General features: G+C 41.2%; 2 protein-coding genes across 4 annotated transcripts; one reads left to right on the top strand and one right to left on the bottom strand.

The window, feature by feature from the left end:
- Positions 1-348: 348 nt before the first annotated feature.
- On the top strand, positions 349-8248 carry LOC138612009 (alpha/beta hydrolase domain-containing protein 17A-like). 2 transcript variants are annotated; one of them, XM_069685299.1, is made up of 6 exons: positions 349-525; positions 1316-1401; positions 1889-2397; positions 2622-2816; positions 3618-3797; positions 4822-8248. In XM_069685299.1, exons 3-6 carry the CDS (start codon positions 1889-1891, stop codon positions 5045-5047), a joined length of 1110 nt encoding a protein of 369 aa, XP_069541400.1. In that variant the 5' UTR covers positions 349-525; positions 1316-1401; the 3' UTR covers positions 5048-8248. The 2 variants fall into 2 exon arrangements, with proteins under 2 accessions (XP_069541400.1, XP_069541399.1); XM_069685298.1 differs by having other exon boundaries at positions 1886-2397.
- A 389-nt stretch (positions 8249-8637) lies between these two features.
- Positions 8638-17499, bottom strand: LOC138611985 (GRAM domain-containing protein 2B-like). Of its 2 annotated transcripts, none has more exons than XM_069685266.1 (13): positions 17336-17499; positions 16437-16583; positions 16243-16300; positions 14887-14959; positions 14563-14666; positions 14077-14166; positions 13324-13395; positions 13156-13224; positions 12951-13050; positions 12753-12809; positions 11897-11996; positions 11115-11225; positions 8638-9507 (listed from the first exon to the last, which is right to left on the bottom strand). In XM_069685266.1, the coding sequence occupies exons 1-13, from the start codon at positions 17407-17409 to the stop codon at positions 9492-9494; spliced, it is 1071 nt and encodes a 356-aa protein (XP_069541367.1). In that variant the 5' UTR covers positions 17410-17499; the 3' UTR covers positions 8638-9491. The 2 variants fall into 2 exon arrangements, with proteins under 2 accessions (XP_069541367.1, XP_069541368.1); XM_069685267.1 differs by having other exon boundaries at positions 16437-16580.
- Positions 17500-20996: the final 3497 nt, after the last annotated feature.

Here is a 20996-nt window from a genome sequence, read left to right as displayed (position 1 = left end):
GTTAAATGTATGGTTTTATACAGTATGTCATAATCCAATCAAACCTTTTATAATATGAATCCATTAGAAAACCCTACTATAACTATTGTGGTATTAGCAATTATCACAAACAATCTCTTTGGAATCGAAGCTACTGTCTTGACAGCAATTGAAAAACAGACCTACAAAAAAACAAAACTGTAAATTTGGAAATATTTACGTTTTTTATTATTATTATTTAATATACACGTGCTTGTAAATACTTTAACCGCATTATAAATGAGATTATGATCAATAATGTCGAGGCACATTGTAATAAAGTTTTAAAAAACGAATCGTCTCATACGTCACTTCCGGGTTTAGACGGGCAGTAGTAGAAAAAAAAATCTGGTTGCCATGAATTTCAGCTAGCTAGCCACCGACAAATGTCAGTAGACTTGAGTGAAACCATCCATGTCAAGACGGAAGAAGGGTTTTCGAAGTCTTGTGCTGCTTCTGTGTAAATATAGGGGCACACCAGCCTGCCTGCCGACCTACTGTGAATCGGTAAGTAGCTAGCTTAGAGGCTAGCGAGGTAGCGAGCTAGCCGCCGCCGCTAGCTGGTAGCCTTGCTAACGATAAGTGATGATATTTTTGATTGCAAGCTGGCTTTAACCTGTTCAGTAAATGATGACTCATAACATCAATATTGTGTCGCCTTTCTTCACTTCCAGTTGCATGTGTGCTATGTCAGCGTACTGCTCCCGTTATGTGACTACATCACTGGCTAACGTTAGAGGTTAATATCGTTGTTAACCATGTAGCTACCATTAGCATATCAGTCGCTCCCTGTGGCTGTCTGTGTCTGTGAGTGGGGGTGTTTTAATTAGTCACCAATGTCCATAATCACACCAGGGCATCTGAATCGCTTTAATCCCAATGCGAGATTAGCTTTAGCAGCCTCGGGATAAATGCATACAACTTGTCCCTAATAAACGCTATTTGTTCACAGGTGCTGTTAAATGACAATAACAAAGGACTTCGTAACCCTCATTTTATGTCCGGGTTGTCTGTTATCTTTGATTCCGAGTTATCTCTTCCTCATAGCTGTAATCATAGATTACTTATTACCCTTTGACCAGTGTCTGTGTACTGTTATTTATTTCCTGCAGACAGCTTTTATAAAGTAAGCTTTTAAATTGGGCTTTTTATATTAATTATGCCACTGTATACCAGCGCTAGAAAGAGCTATACATCAGCCCAAATAAGTTGTCTTTGTAACCAAACATTGCCTTGTACAGTGTATTTCCACATGATGTGGAGCCATTTTAATGTGTTATCATTTATTTTTAACAAGATCCAGCTGGCTCCTTGACTAGACCAGAAAACCTTGGCACTGTTGTGTGCCAGTTCAGCTCAAGACCCAGGGATTTCTGAATCCAGGTAGGTTCATAACAGGACACTGTTGCAGGGTTTCCCCCGGGGAAGTAGTTGGCACAGGTGGTAGCGCTCTATATCTCTGATAACCCATTGTTTTGGTGCTGATTCTCCTCTGATTAAACACTGCCAAGTCAAATAAGGATGTGGGATGGGAAATTTAAATGAAACCTGCACAACCCATCATATCATTTCTCAAAATCTAGACGAAACATTTTCCTCATGAATTGAATATGTGGCTTTTGTTGTGTGACGTAATTCTACCGCTCATTTTCCCTGAAGCTTAAAAAGTCTAATATTGTATTTCATTGAAATGTTACATTTTCTTCTGACGACTGGAGATGCTCTTCATTTTAAGCATGGTGGGCTGCCTCTAAAATCAAACACTGAGGGAAACCTAGCTGTTAATTACAGCTGAAATGCTTTGCTTTGCATGCTTTTATTCTGTTTTTAACTAAATGTTCTGTCTCCCATGTTATTTTTCAACCAGAAGATGAACGGTCTGTCCATACGAGAGCTATGCTGCCTGTTCTGCTGCCCTCCTTGCCCCAGCCGCATTGCAGCCAAGCTGGCTTTCCTCCCTCCAGAGCCAACCTACGCTCTTCTCCCTGACCCAGATCCTAGCTCTGGAGCTGGAGCTGCCTCTGGTTCCGGCTCCGGGGCTGCTCTGCCCTCGCTCGGAGCCCCAGGACTGCGTTCACGGCTAAGCACTAGCAGTGGAGGTGATAGAGGAGGAGGAGGAGGAGGAGGTGGAGGTGGTGGCGGCGGCGGTGGTGGCGGCGGCAGCAGCAGTGCTGGTGGTGGAGGGGGAGGTGGCGGAGGAGGTGGTGGAAGCAGCAGTGTCGGCGGTGGTAGTGAGGGCAGGTGGAAGCTTCATCTCACAGAGAGAGCGGAGTTCCAGTATTCACAGAGAGAGCTGGATGTGACGGATGTATTCCTGACCAGATCCAGCCGAGGGAACAGGGTGGGATGCATGTACATTCGCTGTGCCCCCAATGCCAGGTGAGACACACATCAACCCCTGAACACCCTCGGACTGATTCTGCTCGCACACACAGATCACAACCCTTTATCTCTGTGTTTAGCTTGTGCTTTAAACATGGAAGCTTTCCTGTCTTTAGTTGGAAAAATATACAAATATTTATGTTATACAATTCCAAAGTTATTCCTTCACCTAATGACTGCTTTGCTTCCTTCTTTTGTCTTTGTGTTCCTTTGTGTCTCAGGTTTACAGTGTTGTTCTCCCATGGTAATGCCGTAGACTTGGGCCAGATGAGCAGCTTCTACATCGGCTTAGGCACCCGCATCAACTGCAACATCTTTTCCTACGATTACTCAGGCTACGGTGTTAGCACTGGCAAGCCCTCTGAGAAGAATCTTTACGCTGACATTGACGCTGCCTGGCATGCCCTGCGCTCCCGGTAAGCAGGCGGAATCTGTTTGTTCCTGTTCTCACAGGGTCCGAAATGATCAGCCAACAAACACCAAACTCCAGTTTGAGAGTCTTTGGAAGATAAATCTCACTCACATCATGCGCCAGTTCCTTTTTGTGAAAATAACATTTGGTTGGCTCAGTTGAACAAGGCATTTGTCCCTGCTGACCACGTTACCCTCTCTATGACCATCAACCAGTCAAATCAAAGATGAACAATGGCTCTGTATCAAACAGGCTGATGATTGGCTGTTACACTCTGCTCTGCAGGAAGTGGCAGCATCTAAAATTCTGATAAATAATCCTTCCGTTTATCTGCTGCCAGTCTGCGTAATGAGCCTAATGGTAGAGGAATCTCACATTCCCCGGTGGCAACAGGGGAACTTTGAGGCCACTAAAAAATTAAGAACTTGGACAAAGAAACATTTATGTTGTAAAAGATTCTGATTTTATTCAGACAATCCCTAATTCATGCATAAGATAGAATTTAAACATGTATGTTAACATGCCCGCTTGGTGTAATTTAATAGTTTGTATTTGGCTTTTGCAGTCAGAGGCAAATGAGTCATCATGCTCTTTTCTAATGATGATCTAATTCAAACTTTCTGTTATATTCTAACTGTCTATGATTAACATGTATTAATAATTACAGGGGTGGTTAGTTTTTTTTTTATATTGAAAGGCAAATAAAACTTAGTTAATCTCCATATGTAAATTTACACCGTTTACTTTGCACATCAGTCCCCCTGCATCATTCTGACAGAATTATCTGTGTCTGTTTTTGTCTCAGGTATGGCATCAGCCCGGAGAATATCATCCTGTACGGACAGAGCATCGGCACGGTGCCCACGGTCGACTTGGCGTCACGGTTCGAGTGTGCTGCTGTGGTCCTCCACTCTCCTCTCACCTCCGGCATGAGAGTGGCTTTCCCCGACACTAAGAAAACATACTGTTTTGATGCCTTCCCGAAGTAAGTTTTCTCAACAGGGCACATCATTTGGTTGCATTTTCTGTGTTGACACATGATATTTATTTTTTAGGAAATGTAAAGTGACAATGCACTCAATACTATAGTCTTTAAAAAGCAGAAAAGCTGTTGCGTTTACTTGAATGTTTTCATTAACATGATATTTGAATGTTGACAAATTATTACTATTGTTCGGTAAAACCTCTTAAATCATTTCTGTGGTGGAATCAGCATCTCTGCTGTTGCCTAATATGTTCCCGAGCCAAAGTACATTTGTAGATGCCCAGCTTCTACTGAAATTCTGATAGTTGTCAGGTACTTGTATTGCAACACTGAAGCAGTGTGACACACGTGGTGCTGTTCCTGTTGAGGTTGAGTGCTCTCATTGTGATTCATTTTGGACAAAAGTCTGGTAAATTAATACGGTTGTGCAATATGACAATACATTATGAGACGAAGAATTTTCCATACCATTTCTACATCTATTTCCCCATTACAATGTCAGGTTACATTAGACCACTGTGGGCAATCTTGCATATCATTTAGCATGCCTTCATTATGGCAGTAATGGGTTTTTACACCATTTTATTGTTTGGTTATTTATTTGGATCACCAGTAGTTACCGTGGCAACAGCTGCACTTACTGGGATTCCTATTTTTTGCTGCGAGTGAGATGAAGTACCTTGATTTGTCAGATAAACAAAACTCCCCATCTGGTTTTCAGTAGATGGTTTCTTTAGAAATTTTCAGAAAAATAAACAATTTCTCACTGAACAGTACTGCTGTAATTAGCATCTGGATCCGAATCTAATCCTCGTCCAACAGCTGACTGTTTGTGCTTTTGTTGAAGGATCTCTAGTTCATGGTTGTGTTTAAGGGGTTGGAGATACTCAAAAAAAGATTTTGTGTGTAAAATAATTTAAATGCATCTCAAACATTTCGACTTAAAAGCCTTTATTTATTGTCACTGGTGAGCAACACTGATGGATAACCCACCCTAATTTGCCTTGCATCATTTTTCCTCCAGCATTGAGAAAGTGTCGAAGATCCCGTCTCCAGTGCTCATCATCCACGGTACAGAGGACGAGGTGATCGACTTCTCCCACGGCCTCGCCCTGTTTGAGCGCTGCCCCAAGGCCGTGGAGCCCCTCTGGGTGGAGGGGGCGGGTCACAACGACATTGAGCTTTACAGTCAGTACCTGGAGAGGCTACGGCGCTTCATCAACCAGGACCTGGCTGCACAGCATGCCTGAGAAACAAACAACAGCCTCTCTGCGTGTGTATGAATGAGAGCGTGAGTGTGACGTCAGCATGTTTGCAAAGTGTGCGTGAGGAAGAACGGATGTGTGATTATTAATTTTTTTTGTCACATCTGTGTGTCTTTGAAGCAGCACACCTTTAGGTTACCTTTCAATACAACACATGTTGAAATAATTTCCTCTTTTAAAGGTGCGACTGGTTTTTAATACATCATTAACTGTATCCATCTGTGCGGCGGAGAGTCACAGTAAAACACTAAAATCAACAACTGAGATTAAACAACTTCACAAATGCGTTTTTTAACGGGGGAATCGTTTTGAACTGCAGCTTTAAAATGTGACTCGAAGTATCAGCAGTGTGCTTTATCCAAAAAGGCACACAGATGTTTTTAAGTATGACGTGTTGCTGAATGATTGAGCCATAGACGTAAGCGTTGAGAGTATATCATATCTCCATGGACACCTGGATAATGTGCTAGTGTGCATGTTCGTATGAGTGTGATTGAGGCAGTGCTGAAAGAAATGAAGGACATCCTGATGACTTGGACGGCTGCAAGTGAAGGAGGCTTATGGAGACTTCTCATTATTGATGTTTTTCTTTTTATTGTTTTTTCAATGCGCGTGTATGTATGAAGAATACCTCCACGGCTCGACCAGTTCTCTCTCCGGTGGACAAACGCTGGTCAAGCAGGTGCCCCTCTCCTTTCACCCTTCCTCCACTTCCTGTTTACCTGTTAACGGACACCCTTCTGACTGCCAGGGCATTTCCCAAGCTGTCGTCCAGCTAACACTAACTTACTCTACTTGTGTGGTTTGGGGTCCATCTCCTGTCCTTTACTGTCTGATACAGTGGAAACACAAGGGTCTGGGCTGGAATACCGTCATAGCTTGTGTGGCTGGTCGGATGTCTCATACTGTCTGACTTTGATGAGATCATTGAAGGGCCAGCTTCCACTTCATTTCCTGGCTGTGCTGTAGGGTTAGCTTTTTACTGTCCACAAAATTGCAGCAGGGAGTTAGTTTAATTTCCCTCTGTTGCTTTTTTCCCAACCCAGTCCTACGTGTATGTGGTCAAGATCGAGTGTGTGGTTGTGATGAAAACGGGTCTTGGGAGGCCACAGTCTTTATGGATAACTCTTTGGCATTAATAGAAGAGCCTTAGAAGTGTGGGTTAGCTCGACGAGGCTAACTAGATCTGCTAACTCTAAACAGAACGCTGTAGACCTTTAGCATTTACTGACTTTGGGGAGACAACACGGACTTGGTTACAGCAGGAAGAAGTCAGATTTAAAGGAGTAGTTTGAAATTGGGAAATGCTTTCGATTGCTTGTTTGTTGGAAGTAAGGTGAGAAAATTTATACCACCACAACTGTGCCGTGACGAGACACAGTCACAACCCCTCATAAAACCAGAACGTGACCTTGTTTTTGTTGTTCTTGCAGGTGGATTTTGTAATCTTTGCACAGAGCCAGGTTTGCTGTTTTCCCATGTTTCCAGTCTTGATGCTAAGCTAAGTTAACCACCTGCTGGCTGTTGATAATAATATTTAACGCGCAGATATGAGAGTGGTATCAATCTTCTCATCTAACCCTCAGCATGAAAGCTAAATAAGTGTTTTACTAAGTGTCAAAATTCCTTTAAGTCTCACGTGAATAACTTCCCTTTCAGAGTGGGATATTCTGGCTGGATTTGGAGGCTCTTTAGATGTAAGGTGACACGGTAGCTGCTCAGTGCACCATCTAATAATGATTCAGTTCTTTTATTCAGAATAATCTTTCACTTCTTCCGATTCTCTGTCGTGTATCATTCATTATCTTGTGGTCTCACAGCACAGTCTGTTCTCCAGGTCTTGTTCCAGTAGCACTCATTACCGAGGTTAGTCCGCCTCTCGTTCCCATCGACCCTCATGCTGATTTTTTTTCCCAAATGTCTTGATGTGATTAATCCAATCGTGTTCGTCGTAGTGTAGGGCCATGGATTGTGCGTGTCGACGTTATGACTAAGATTCAGATCCGGTGCCGGGATGGGCCATCACACCTCCTCGCTCTGTTTTAACCTCCGTGGCCCTAAATGTACAGGAAGCTCTCTTATGGGTGGCAGCACGCTTCATGTGTGACACAAGCCATATTTGAGCCTCTCACTGTTGGTGTGGTGCAGGTTCCACCACACACACCTTTGCACATCACACACACATCCAAACACTACAAACACACGCATACACACACAACACATGTACTGTAGTATACAGTGCATTGACACATTTATATATATCAGATCAAGCATGACAAAAGCAGGTCTTAAGTTCAGCACTATTGTACAAAGCATCCAAAGTGTAATAAGGGTATAAGATGTAAGTTTGTGTGTCTTCATTATTATTGACTGTCTTCTACAGGCCAGCATCGAGGATACTAACATCATGTTTGAATATCTAGTGATAGACGCTGTGTGTGGACCTGAACAACTACAAGAACAAGCAGGCCAACACGTTTCAGATCCACACACAGGAGACCCTTCAGTTTCAGTGATAGTGGCTGCGTTTTTTAAGGGAACATGTACTGAACTCGCACTGATCTGATTGCTCCATTTTGGGAGTACAAGTGGGTCGGAGTAAGCCGTGGAATAGTTAAGCAACACCACTCGCTCCCTGTCGTCCTTTCAGGCAGGGACTCTTTCAGTTGTCATGCTGTGCTTTGTGTCTCTGATATTTAAATAATGGAAATCTGTTACCATCTTGAACCAGGGATCTGAGCCGACAGAAGAATCAGAGCTAAACGCTGCGCTCTGAACGTCGGCCTCAGTTTCTCCTGGACAAGTCGTGTTTTCAGGGAAACCACTGGATCCACCTTTCACTCACGGGGTTCAAGAAAGGCGGCGGAAACTTGCCGTTTTATTGAAGCACCACTACGGTTGACGTATATTGTATCCTCTGGCCCTGAATGTTTATTGATGGGGGTGGGGGGGGTCGAACAGTGAAAACTGTATGCATGTCTATCGTGTTTTTGCAGAGCAAGTGACGGGGTGGGACGTTATCTCTATTATGTATTCTATGTGAGGGTAAAGCTGAACTCAAGGCATCGGAACATTGAAGCGCTTTTTAAAAAAACAACAGGACGTTTATTTGAATTTTTTTATTGCTGATACTAACTGATGTAATGTTGAGTTTTGTGCTAGAGTTTGAGTGGGGCAGTGTTTGGTGGGGGGGAGGGGAGGGGGGTGGGCTAGATAATATTAGTGGGCTGTTTATATGGTTACTGTACTTACCTATTCTATTCTTTGTATTATGATTTGTAATTTTATGTTGCTTTTTTGAACTGAGAATATGATGTAATGAAATTAATTCATGGGACTGAATCTTGACCTTTTTATGGACAACTAAATAATAAAAGGATCACTTATGTACAAAAGGTTTGGTTTTTAAACAAGTGTGTTTTTATGCATTTCACAACTTAAAAAAAAGAGTAAAATCACACAAAGTGCCTGCAGGTAAGTTACAAACATCCTGGATAAATGTTTGTTTGCTGGCCTGGAAAATTCTCTAAAAATATTTTACGTATTTCAAAGAAAACTGATTAGAAAATGACCTCTGTATTATTTTTATTCTCACAATATTATAGACATACAAGTACTTATGCATCACGTGTTTTATGAACACATTAAATGTACATTTCATGCATACACTGTTCACACACTGGTCATAAAAATTGGTTTAAAATCATGGAAATCAAAGTGAAAGCTCCTGCTTTTGTGCCTCATGCTAACAGTCAGGTTTAATGGGACTGACTGCCCTCTGCTGGACGATTATTGTCATTAACAGTAAAATATAAATGCACAACCTGAGTCTTCATTTCACCACATAAAAATCAGCTAAAATCAAGTGCTTCTCTCATGGTCTCGTTGGGTTCATCATCAGTGTGTTGCAGGTCGTGTTGATCAAAGGCTCCAGAAACCTCTGCTAGCTGAGCTCAGCTGTTCACCAGCCAGAAACAAACCTGGCTCCAGCAGGCTGCCTCCATATGGCTCATCGCTGGAGAAATTACGTCAATTTTTGATCCGTCAGCAGGAAACGATTGCACTCCTAACAGAAATACCGTCCTGGTGCTTTTCTGCTAAAGCAGTCAGTCATCCATGTAGTTCACCGCGTGTGGCCTGGTTCAAACATCCCAGAAGCATCTTACTGCTGACCTGCATCCTCTGCAGACGCAGCACTGACAAACACGTTTAATTTGTACTGCGAGGGAAATGTTGGGAACAATGTAAATTTCTTTAAAGGAAACGTTTCACTGAAAGAATTACTGTAAGTCGAATGGGCTGAGTCTCTGCTGAGATGCTTCTGGGAGTTTGTCTAGACAGGGATCAATGTGTGCAGCAGGATCTTTATAGAGTGATGCATTGCATGAGTTCCTTAAAGGATTTGTTTGACATAGGCCCCTCCCACTGGCTATGTTTCCTGGAACCTGCAGAAGAAGAAGAAGCAGTGTGAGTTAAGGGCAATTTGTGGAGAAGTACTAATGTTTTAATTCAGTAAGAGCACTAAAAAAAAGTTCTTCCATAACAATGTAACTGAAGTGTAAGTAAGTGTTATTTGTGAAACAGATATAAAGACTGTGTTTGGGAGGCAGTAAGTTAGTTTCCACTGCAGGGACCAGGGTTCACATAAAGCCTTGGTAGAAACACAGACAACAATGGAAGGGGGAACATTTTTGTTCTTTAGGTGGAAACACGGGTAAAGAATCAAATTCACTGCTATGCAGAATGGCTCACCTAATTTTACATACCACTACATACTAGGGTTGTCACTTATCGCAAAAATCAAGTTCGAACGAATTCTGTAGCACATACGAGAAGCGTAGCATTTTGGGAAGAGCTAAGTGAGTGAGAGTGGGGTGGTAGAGCGAGGGAGAACGGAAGAGTGTGCACAAGTTGCTTGAAGTGTCAGCGACCGGAGCAGCGGAAGAGCAGAGAAAAGAGTGATCGACTAACTAATTAACAGTTTACGTATGCTGCTGGCGTATTAAAGTGACGGGAGTTAGCCCTGAAGCTAGCTACAGCTTCAGTCCTGGGGCAGAACAACAATAAGTCTCCCCTGTGCTCTCTGACAGCGGTCAGGACGCTGAAGCTGGAAAGGTTAACAACGGCTTTGCGTGTTCGTTTCCTCCATTGGTTTGTAGCAGGCGGCGTATTATCTCCATCTGTTGGAGGCACACTACTTTAAACGTGATCGCATTCTGGGACTCTGGACAGCAGATTACTAATTTGTACGTGGGCGAGCGTTTCTGCTGTGCTTCAATCATTACAGTTCAAACTATTAATATGTCACCAGGTTCGAACGATATATATCGAATTTCGATTGAAAAGTGACAGCCCTAAAAGATAAAGATATCTTTTTATGTTAATCACATCAGCTCTAAAAATATACCAGTGTAAAAAAGTACAATATTTGCCTTACCAATGCACTTTGACAGAAGTTTAAGAAGCATTAAATGAAAATACTTAAAGCTCCTGTGAGGAACCTTCAGTTTGTGTTTCGTCTTGACACCTACTCCCACCAGCAGTTTCAGGCATTAAAATTAACTATATAGAAATGACCAATCTTGTCGCTGATGGTCTGGTTTGTTTTCGTAGGTCATAGAGAGACATCAGAAATAATTTCAGTCTGTTTCATAACCAGTGTAAAACTCCTCACAGGAGCTTTAAGTACACACTGTATAAAAACTTTGAAGATGTTCTCATTTACAGGAGCACTTTACTTAATTCATTCCACACTACATTCATTGTGATTGATGGAAATATATTCATAACGTTAATCTTCAACAGATTTAGGTGTAGTTAGAGCTCCACACTGGTTCAAAGCATCATCATGTCATATTTTAAACACATGGGTGTGCTCTGGTTGAATGTTATCACTTATCTTTTGTCCCTCTTGCTGTCCTAAACCTGCAGAACCACTCTGTCCTGTCTAATCTCATGTGCTGGTAATGGTTTTAAAAGTCACCAAAACCGGTTTGAGCCATGCCTCTCTCTTGACAGGCTCCTTTTTCCTCATGCTTGTGTATGCACTCACTGTCTGTGGTGGAAAGCCAACTCAGTCAGGGCTCCCAGAGAGTTCAGCTGCTCCTCCAGTGCTATGATCCTCAGCCCGATGTACCCTGACGCTACCAGCAGCAACGCCATCCTACAAACACAAACATGCAATCATGAGTTGAATGCCTCGGGTTTTACTGTAAACGTTTTCCCCTCGAGGGAAAGTACATCTTTGAGAATAGATCAAAGGCTGAGCTGAGACGGGAACAAACTGTACTCAAACAATAAGATATCAGCAAATTGTATCTGCGTGGAGCCTGAGAGAACATTGTGTGATGACATTTCTGAAAGGATTACATTTTTTCTCAGTTCAGAAACTCATCATGACAAAAAAAGTGCCTCTAGGTGCGAGATACACAGAAGAGCTCGACTCAAAGCAGGCAGAGTTTAAAGGGCCTGTAAGTACTGAGAAAGTTCAAGTTATATAAACTTCCTCATGCTCGATAAACATCCATGTTTAACTTTTCAGAGGGTAATTTTCAGAGCTTTTTCCATCTCCAGGCCTTACACAGCAACATTATCTATCTATCAAAATGACTTTTGTTATAGTAGCTGGTTGAGGTGAAGCTAATTTTCTGTACCTAACTGCTGGAGAGATTTAATCTATAGGAAACACTGTATCCTCTAAGATGAGAATTTGTTTTGTATATTTAGTCTAAATTTGCAGAGAACCTACTAACAAATAAATGCAATCAATTAAGTAAAACAAGATAATACTTAAGTACATTGTACTCAAGTACAGTCTTGGGTAAATGTACTCACAGCATCACGTAGATGTAGAAGAGCATGCCGAGGTTCCTCATTTCACGGACAAAGAGGAACGGTGCCACTCTCTCAAAGATCCTCCAAATCCATGGCACGTCTGAAAGAAAGAACAATCAGCCTGTCTTTCTTCTACGGGTAAATTATACTCTTAACCATATTTATGAGGCGGCAATTTTTCTCTGACGTCACGCTCATGTTTGGGAAGCTCAAATGCTGTTTAAATGTTGTGCTGCTGTTTTCCAAATGTCCAAGTATATGTTCACGTATCAGGCCTTACTTTAAGTTAAATCAACACATTTGATATAGCATTAGCATTCAACCATTTCTTGGCTAACATTAGCATTTGATAGTGTTACATGATATAAGAGGAAAGGCCTTAATTTGCAACTAATGGCAGTGCTAGCTTGAAACCTTTACACCTCTCCTAGTGTCTAGCTAGCTCTACTCATTACAATAGCCTACCAAGTTAGCAAGCTAATGCCTTAATGCTTTGTGAAGTTACGGTAACGTCAGCTAGGAATTTAAGCCTTTACTTTAGTATCGTATAACACTATCAGAAAGTAATGTTAGCTAGGAACTGGTGAAATGCTAACGTTAGCGGTTGTCTAACGGTAGCTAAAGGGTTATCAAATAAGTCGTTTTAACTTGAAATATGGCCCCACTCTCTATAGATTTTCACTATCCATTAGCTTTTCAGGTGCTGATCAATAAGGAAGCATTAAGATTCTCTTTGTTTACACAACTTGCAACTGGAACACAGCAGTTATAGCAGCATGTTAGTTTCCCACCCTGAGCATGATGTCAGAGGAATAGCTAATGGTATTTGCGTCCGTTTGTTATCTCTTGCACACACCTCTGACATCTTCGTCTGTTAAGCTGTTTTGCCGGGTGGAGTCGGATCTCATAAGACCTGGAAAGTCACAAATATGCATTATACGCCTTGCACTCGGTGGAGAGAGAAACAACATTATTCTGCTGGTACAGAGCCACACAACACAGTATTAACCAGTATTTATTGCTCCATTTATCAATTCTCTTCCATCTTTCTTACCTTCACTGGACATCGGAGGAAAGCTGCTCTCAAGATGAATGCTGTTCTGTCTGCTCAGATCACGATCCACGCTGTCCTCCAAGCTGGAATAACTGGAGGCCTGTAAACAAGGACAGTGACACTGAGGGTTAAAGTCATCGCGCATTATGCACTCATCACTGCGTCGCCTGGTTTGGTTCAGTTACATGAGCTGCGGCGAACGTACCATGTCATGATCAGCTTCAGCTTCATTCTCTGCAGAGGAGAGATGAGGGCTGCTGTTGGCACTCCCACCCTGTTCACAGACAAACACAGAAACACGAGTTCAGACCAAGAATAGTCTTTCTTTCTTTCTTTCTTTCTTTATGTGCGGGCGGATTAGTGGGGCACCTACCTTTGCATAGGTGCAGACATTGTGGAGGAGTTTGTAACACAGCTCACGGTTCCTCAAAGACACAAATGAGTACTGATGGAGAAGAGAGAGGGAAGAGAAAGGGTTAATTCTGTAACATTTGTGTTTCCCTTCACCTTTTCTTTTATTGATTTAAAAGAGACTGAAATACAATGTTTAAGGGACAAGTACATATTTGCCAATGGCATATACCACTGTATTTATCAGCCAAGCTGAGCTAAGCTGGTCTGCACGTCCATCCCTAAATAAGCAATTATACAATAGACGATTTGATTAAAAAGCCGTGGATCACTCATGAACACATGTCTGAGGCCTCTGTCTCCACCTGAGCCTATAAAAAGGATCCCATTAGTGATCTATTTTGAGTTCTGTGGTTATGGAGTTCAACAACAGAGAGGGACGCCTGTTTACAGGAGTGGTTACGATTACAATTCCCCACAGATGTATCCCATGTTACTGAGCCACAATCCCCTAAGAGGTTTTAATGTGTCACTGAGAACCTTTGGAGCCTGATTATGTAGACATTAGAGTTTAATAATAGAACATCTAGTGTCTGTCAGTGTTCTTTCAAACATTTTAGTCACACAAATCTATCCTGTGATATATTGCAGAGATGTAGTCGAGCGATATATCCTAAACACGCTCGGAGGAATATAAAAATCGTACATGCAACCCAAAGCAAAAAGAATGGAATAAAGACATAAATATGTGTTTTTTAAAAGTGTGTGTTCTGACCTTATCTCCATCAGTGGTCTGAATAGACAACATGGATAAAGCCGAGTTATATTTCTTCACCTCCTTGACGCTGCATCCAGAAATCGCCACCTGCAATATGTTGACAAAATACTTAGTTTTGTAGTCATGACAGGCTTTAGGAGGATATTAGAGTCATATTACTATATCTAATAGATGTGACCTGACACACGGACAATCAAAGCGAATTAGCAGCTTGTTATTTTTTTCCCCTGAGGAGAAGTCAGTCTTTGATATTAAGGTAAAAAGCCTGAACACTGGATATTAAAGTGATAGCTTAATTGAATGCTCCTTTTCAACATGTAAAGTCAAATGTCTGTCCTGCCAAAGTTCATACAAAACTAAAAACATTTTACTTCAATATGTCAGAGATGTGACTTCAAATGAAACCACCATTTTGACATTTCAGTGCTAATTAATGTCACCAGTGTGACCTAGGCTTCATCTCAGTGTGTCTGGGTGCATCACCTTGGTCTCTTTGAGCAGCACTGATGAATGGAAACAAACGTGGTGTTCAGAAATAAAGAGTTTTCCATGGTACGGCACCTCCTTCTGCAGGGCGCAGGTGAATGCTGCAATACAAACACGCACACACACAAACATCCCATGCATTATTTAAAGCTGTGAGGAAGTTGTTTCTCTCATAAAAAACACGCCTGCTGAATCATTTACTAAAAAGTTTTGCTTGGCAAACAGTATGAGGCAGCGATCGACCAGACAGGAAGTTAAACATTTCAAGTTATATTAATATAAAGGTTTATGTAACAGACTCTTGACTTAAGCTCAGCTCACCGTGTGTCAGGTTCTCCGCGTCAGGAATGTCTGGAAACAGTTTGTGGAAGTTTTTGTTGTGCTTTTTGAAGCTCTGTGGGGAAAGAAAGAAATGTGATCTTTTTTGGCCACCAGCTGGTTATGAAACAGACTGAAATTAATTCTGATGACTCTATATGAGCTACAAAAGCAAACCAGACCATCAGAGACAAGATTGATTATTTCTATATAGTTATTCTTAATGCCTGAAGCTGCTGGTGGGGGGGGTAGGTGTCAGACGAAGCGATTAACTGCACGCTGCCTTTGTTTACATTCTCAGGGCAAACATTTAAAGTGAGTGATACATGTGACTGTTAAAGAGCAGGAGGAGATTTATTGTTAAAAAACACCACTTAAACATGTACAGGACAAAATCAGCAAAGAGATAAAAGGTACAGCTTTGTCCACAGGGGGCGCCAGAATCAACACAAACTGAAAGTTCCTCACAGGAGCTTTAAAACTAACCAGCTGTACCAGAGCCACATTATTATTCATGTGAAATTACGTTACTGACCTCCTAATAAAAGTTAGTGCATATTTTCACTCTCTTTTACCTCTGCTTTTGGTCTCAACCAACTCCTGAGGGAACTATCTGGCTCTTTAGCTGCTAACTGCTCTTGTGTGTACAAAGTAGTTGCCGAGCAGGTAGGCCTACTTTACACTGGACTTTTAGAGTTATTTCACTGAAAAAAAAGACAGCCACCTGCTGCAGCCAAAAAACACCACTGTGCACTGACAAAGGCAGTTTAGATGTTTGTTTTCTGACGTTACTGAACTTTAACTTACAATAACAGATTTGTTTGGGCACTAGGGGGCTCCAGAAACAAGTTGTGAACACAACATTGACATATCACCCCCTTCTAAATTAATATGTCTTCGCCAAAGAGCTGCTAGTTTACACATCCAGCCATGAAAGAGCAACATAATCATTCATGTGGATTTGAGTCTCTACAAACTCCTGAGGGAAATATCTGACTCTTTAGCTGCTAAAAGCTCCACTTCATTCACTGGCTGGTAGCTGACTGCCTGTCTCCTGCGTGGTTCTGAGAGTGTAGGCCTACTTTACAGTAGATTTATTGGAGATATTTAACTGAAAAAGAGGTGCCTGCTGCGGCAAAACAACACTCGAGAGCAGTAAGAGTGAACTTAAAATAATAGCTGCTGTCCGAATAGTAGAAAAAATAAGCTGAGACTCCTTTTTATAACTCCATAAAGCTAAGGGAGTAAGAGCTTTAGGTTCATCGCTACAAGCGGCTTCTTGCACATTGTCATTTTATACATTGCTATTATGAACATATTGAGTAAAGGATTAAATATAAGGAGGATGGTGAAATTTACATGATTGTGGATGAGTGCATCGGGTCGCTCAAGGTTCTCCTCTGCGATGGTCTGCTCCCTGAGGAAACACACAAGAGAAACGCCCACATTACACAAGTCATGTGAGGATGTTATCAGGACTTGGTTTTCAAGTCTAAGCCATTTTATTCTCAGTTTTTTCATGATGCCAGCGTATTGTTGAAGGCAGAGTCTACCTGAGGGACATGCTGCTGTTGAGGCTCTGATTTAGCTCCTGGATTTCCAGCCGGGCGTCATCCAGGCTCTGACTCTGTCGAGATTTTTTACCGCCTAATTTGCTGCTGCCTCCTTTAGCGCCGAGGAGTCCTGCTCCGTCCACACTGCTGTCCCAAGGGAGCAGGAGATAAATGTCAGACTGATGATGCAGCACACAAGTGAAGCTGATATATAACATCATAAAAAAAATCAGGCAACAAAACAGGGGATTTCAACCCGATGGGAACATCAGTAAATGTGTTTTATTGTGGGTAAAAATATCTCCTGAGTGCTGGTGGTAAACATTTTATTATCTTCACTTACATTGTTTACATCAGGTGAAGTCTGATTTCCCACAGAGATTATGTTGTGTGTGTGTGACACAAAGAATATCTTACATAATGCATCAACAAAATATATTTTTATCAGTAGCATCAACAGAGTGTCAACATCTACTGACTGAAGAGTAAATAGGTAAAATAAGTGAATTTACTGTTCATGATTGTTTGTGAATCCTACTTTATATATCTTATGTGACAGTTTAATAGTTCCTGCAGGCAAAAGTTCAAATAGCTTTGAGTCTTTGAGAAACCTGTCTTAGTACAAGCTGCATTGACTTGCTACTCTCAGACCTGTGGCTAGTCTGCAGTCTCTGGGCGACAACACGGATCCCTGAGGGTTATTTTCACAAACCAGCAGGTACAAACACTGCTGACATAACAGGAATATTATAACACCTGGTGCTTGTAAGAGACATTTGTATTGTCAGTCAGCTATTAAAGATAAATATCAGAGTCTTATTTCAACAAAATACCATGAAGGATGTGAAAATGAGAGACAAAGGTGGAAACAATTGCAAAACGGTGACACATGTACTCACACAGCGCTTTCCAGTGAGAATCTTCTGGTTTTCATTGTCATGATGGAAAACAAATACTTCCAGCTCATACACATATACACTCTCTCATACACAGAGTGCAACACTACATACAGTTTCAAGTTTACACTCTTATAAAAACTCTTCGCATGTTATTGTTTGGCTGCTTTTCCTGGCAGTAACTCTGAAGTAGCCGGGGGCAGGTGAGAAACCACAGCGACGACAGCCTACTTTTAGGATTGGCTTCCTATTGTTAAATCAACCAATCAGCAGTGAGAGGCCGGGCTTGTCACTCGAAATTAAACCAATCAGTGAAGGCAGGTGTAAAGGATTCTGCTCCTCATGGCAACAGTTGCTATGGGTTGCACAAACTACGTTACCCTGAACTTTTCACATACATGAACCGCACACATACTTGCACTTCTTGGGACGTTCATTGAAATACGCAATTACAAGAACCTTATCCTAATTGTAACCATCTAGATGTCTCTAAACCTAATTTCTTGTCAGCCTCAAATGTAACTCTAGCATGAATTTATCGTTGCCTGGAACTTAAAAACAGGTCGGACATCAAGTAGGCCTAGCCCTTTGAAGGTCTGTCAGGGAGAGATAAAATGCCAAACATGTTCAAAGTCAAAATGTTACTTCCATAAATAGCTGCATTTAAGTACATTCTGCAAACTATACAGTGTGACACAGGTATTCAGATGTCATGTGTTTGACAGCCATGTTTCCTGCTGTGCAGCATGCTCAGCCTGCACAGATAGACATCAGAGGATGACTGATGGCCTACAGCATAGATACACATTACACTTGCAAAATAGCTTTTTAAAACTGTTTTTCATTTCTTAAAGACATAAAAATTCATTAGAATGAAAATAGACATTAATATTTTTCTGCACAATATTACTTAACAGTGTTACCTAAAGCTTAAAAGAGTTGGCCTCCTTTCTTCCTACACATACAACTTGTGTACAAACAGTACTAGTTGTCACATGATCATCAGCTGCTTGCAAAAGAGAGACACACAAACAGAAATGGAGCAAATATTTGTGCAAATAGAGTTGGTTTGGCTGTAGGACACAAGCTCAGACTTCCAGTACTGTAAACAACTATCACTCCTTCAGGGCTCCACCATATTGACCTTGACATCTTACTGGACCAAGGAGGACAAAAACAGATTGTGGGAGCTGTGTGAAAGGAGTGAGATGGAAATGGAGTCCCATGTTACTTATACTGTACATACTAAGCTGATTTAGGAGAGTTTGTTTAATTTTGATGTGTGTTGATGAGCTAACTTTGCGCTTGTGTAATTGCTATATGAACAGTAAATGTTAAGTGTTACCATACTGAACAAAAGCACCACTGTGTCAGAGTTTATTCATGCAGGTTATTTTCATTTTGAACGCTTTCATTTTGAAGGCCTGGCAACTTTCATTCCTGTCCAGCTGTCCACACTGTCACACTGCAGGTCATCATATGATGCATGGTGTCTATCCAGATGTTGGCTCTCTTTATCCCCGCCCTCTTAACCTCCAACTTTACTCCTGCATGCAGCTCAGAGCTGTGCTGACCTTTGTCTTTGTAGTCTGATTTATAATGACGGATTTAGTAACCACTGAGTTGTCAGTGTTATTGTGGCAAAGAGTTAAGCATTTTGGTACTTTCAGCAATACGTTTCAGTTCAGTATTGAGCCACAACAACACTTGTCATCACAAATGGACTCCTCTGCTGTTTTGTATTAAGGTGTTCTGAAAAATGTTATTCCATGAAATGCACATACTGTGCAGCATTGCAATTGCCAACATTTTCAGATGAACATTGTGCTCATCTGTTGTGCTCAGTACATGTTTGCTTAGAGCGAAAGTAGTTCAGGGTCACATTGACTCTGTGTTTTGTCACCACGTGAAGCTGAAGGAAAACTAAACAGCTACCTGAATGAAAATTAACACTTCCTTATGTGACAGAGATTAATTTCATTGCGAATAGTCCTTGAACTACAGTTAAAGGTGTAAAGTCACAGGGCCTGTCCCAGCACCCCTTAAGAAGGAAGGTTAGAACCATGACAACATTCAAACAACCATACATGATCTGTCCTGGGATGGAAAGAACAATACATTCCTTGTATCCTGCTTTTCTTCCTGATCTTTTTCGATCATTACTTTAAAATATTAAATAGCCTACAATTGAGCTGATGGTTTTCTTTGAGAGATTTTGAGGAAGTAGTAAGGTAAAGGATTAGCCAGTCACACTCAGCGATAAGCAGCACATACTTCTCTTCAGGTGCAGCAGGTCTTTTAACAGATCAGATTATAGTCGGAAACATTGAGGATTATGTTGCTGTATGTGAACTTCACACAAGGAAAGGAATCTTTTAAATCTTATGTTACTGAAAAATCAAGCACGTGTGGAGCTGTGCTGAGATCAGATTTAGTCTTTGGTAGTAGTTAGGTAATTATTGCTGATAATATTTCCTTATGTGTGGGTGTGTGAGCTCTGCTGTAGCCTAAACATACACGTTCGGTTATGTAAGGAGCAGCATTCCTCGTCATCTCCTGATCAGAAGCATAACGCTAGCTGTCTAGAGAATGTTATTCCAAAGAAGGGGAAGACAATGGAAAATATGTTTTGAAATACCTTTTGTCATTCAATCATGAAATGATGAAAAGCAGTTTTTCCTTTCCTGTCTAAAAGTAACACATTCAAACTAAAACAACTGCAAAATGAAATACTTTTTATTTCCTTAAAAAAGTGTGAAAACTGTTCTTTTGGGTTGTGTTATCTGGTAGTTTTTTCCCCCTTTAAACAGGGTAAAGCTGTTTCCGCCTTCTTTCACTCCTTTTGTTAAGTTAAGCTAAACACATGCTAAAGCTAGATAGCTCTGTCTTAAAGCACCAAATTCCAACTAAAACACTGTTCAATTTCATAGCAAATCTTCCTCAGTTGTCTGTACATAAAAAAGTGTTGAAAAAAAAGAAGAAGGGGGGGTTATGATTTGGTTATGTTATGTATCCCCTCTCAGCAGCAAGCTAGCTGTTTCCCTTGCTTTCAATCCTTGTGTAAAGCAAAGCTAACACTTTTCGTAGCTTCATATTTAGCCTACTATACAGATGTATGAGTGGTATGGTTATTTTTAGCTAACTTTTTGGTCAAGATATATTTGTCCTAATGTCAACAATAAAGTTGTATGATCAAGTTTACCCCCTATCTGACTTCACACTTTTTAATAAAAAGTGTAACAAATGTAAGCTACACCTCACATTAATCAGTTAAAGTTGTATCGTTCAGCCCAAATATCATGGATATGTTATTTTGTGAATGTAGTGTTTTAACCATGTCCAGCTGGTGTTAACATGAGAATTGATTCCATTTCCACCCTAAGTCCATAACATGAAATAATCCTGTCTCTGTCCTGTTGTACGTAAGGTTTAAATTCGTGGCTCCAAACCAGCTGGGAAACTGTGAATTCTCTCTGCTCTTTGGTTGCAAAAAAGGTCAAAGTTAAACATTATTTCAGACAATTTCTAGGTGTAATCCTATGTGCTGTGTAGTCAGTCTAACATGGGTGCAGGGACAGGAAATTGTGTTTCAGTTTAGAGTTACTTTGGTCCCATCTAGTGGACGAGGAGTGAACAACCAAAAAAGCCACAGGATCCAAGCAGC

Source organism: Semicossyphus pulcher, unplaced genomic scaffold, assembly GCF_022749685.1.
Source record: "Semicossyphus pulcher isolate SPU_LCO1_2020_fin unplaced genomic scaffold, fSemPul1.0.p SCAF_7, whole genome shotgun sequence".
Taxonomy (NCBI): domain Eukaryota; kingdom Metazoa; phylum Chordata; class Actinopteri; order Labriformes; family Labridae; genus Semicossyphus; species Semicossyphus pulcher.
Note: the sequence above shows the minus strand (reverse complement) of the source record. Positions and strands in the feature narration are given on the sequence as shown.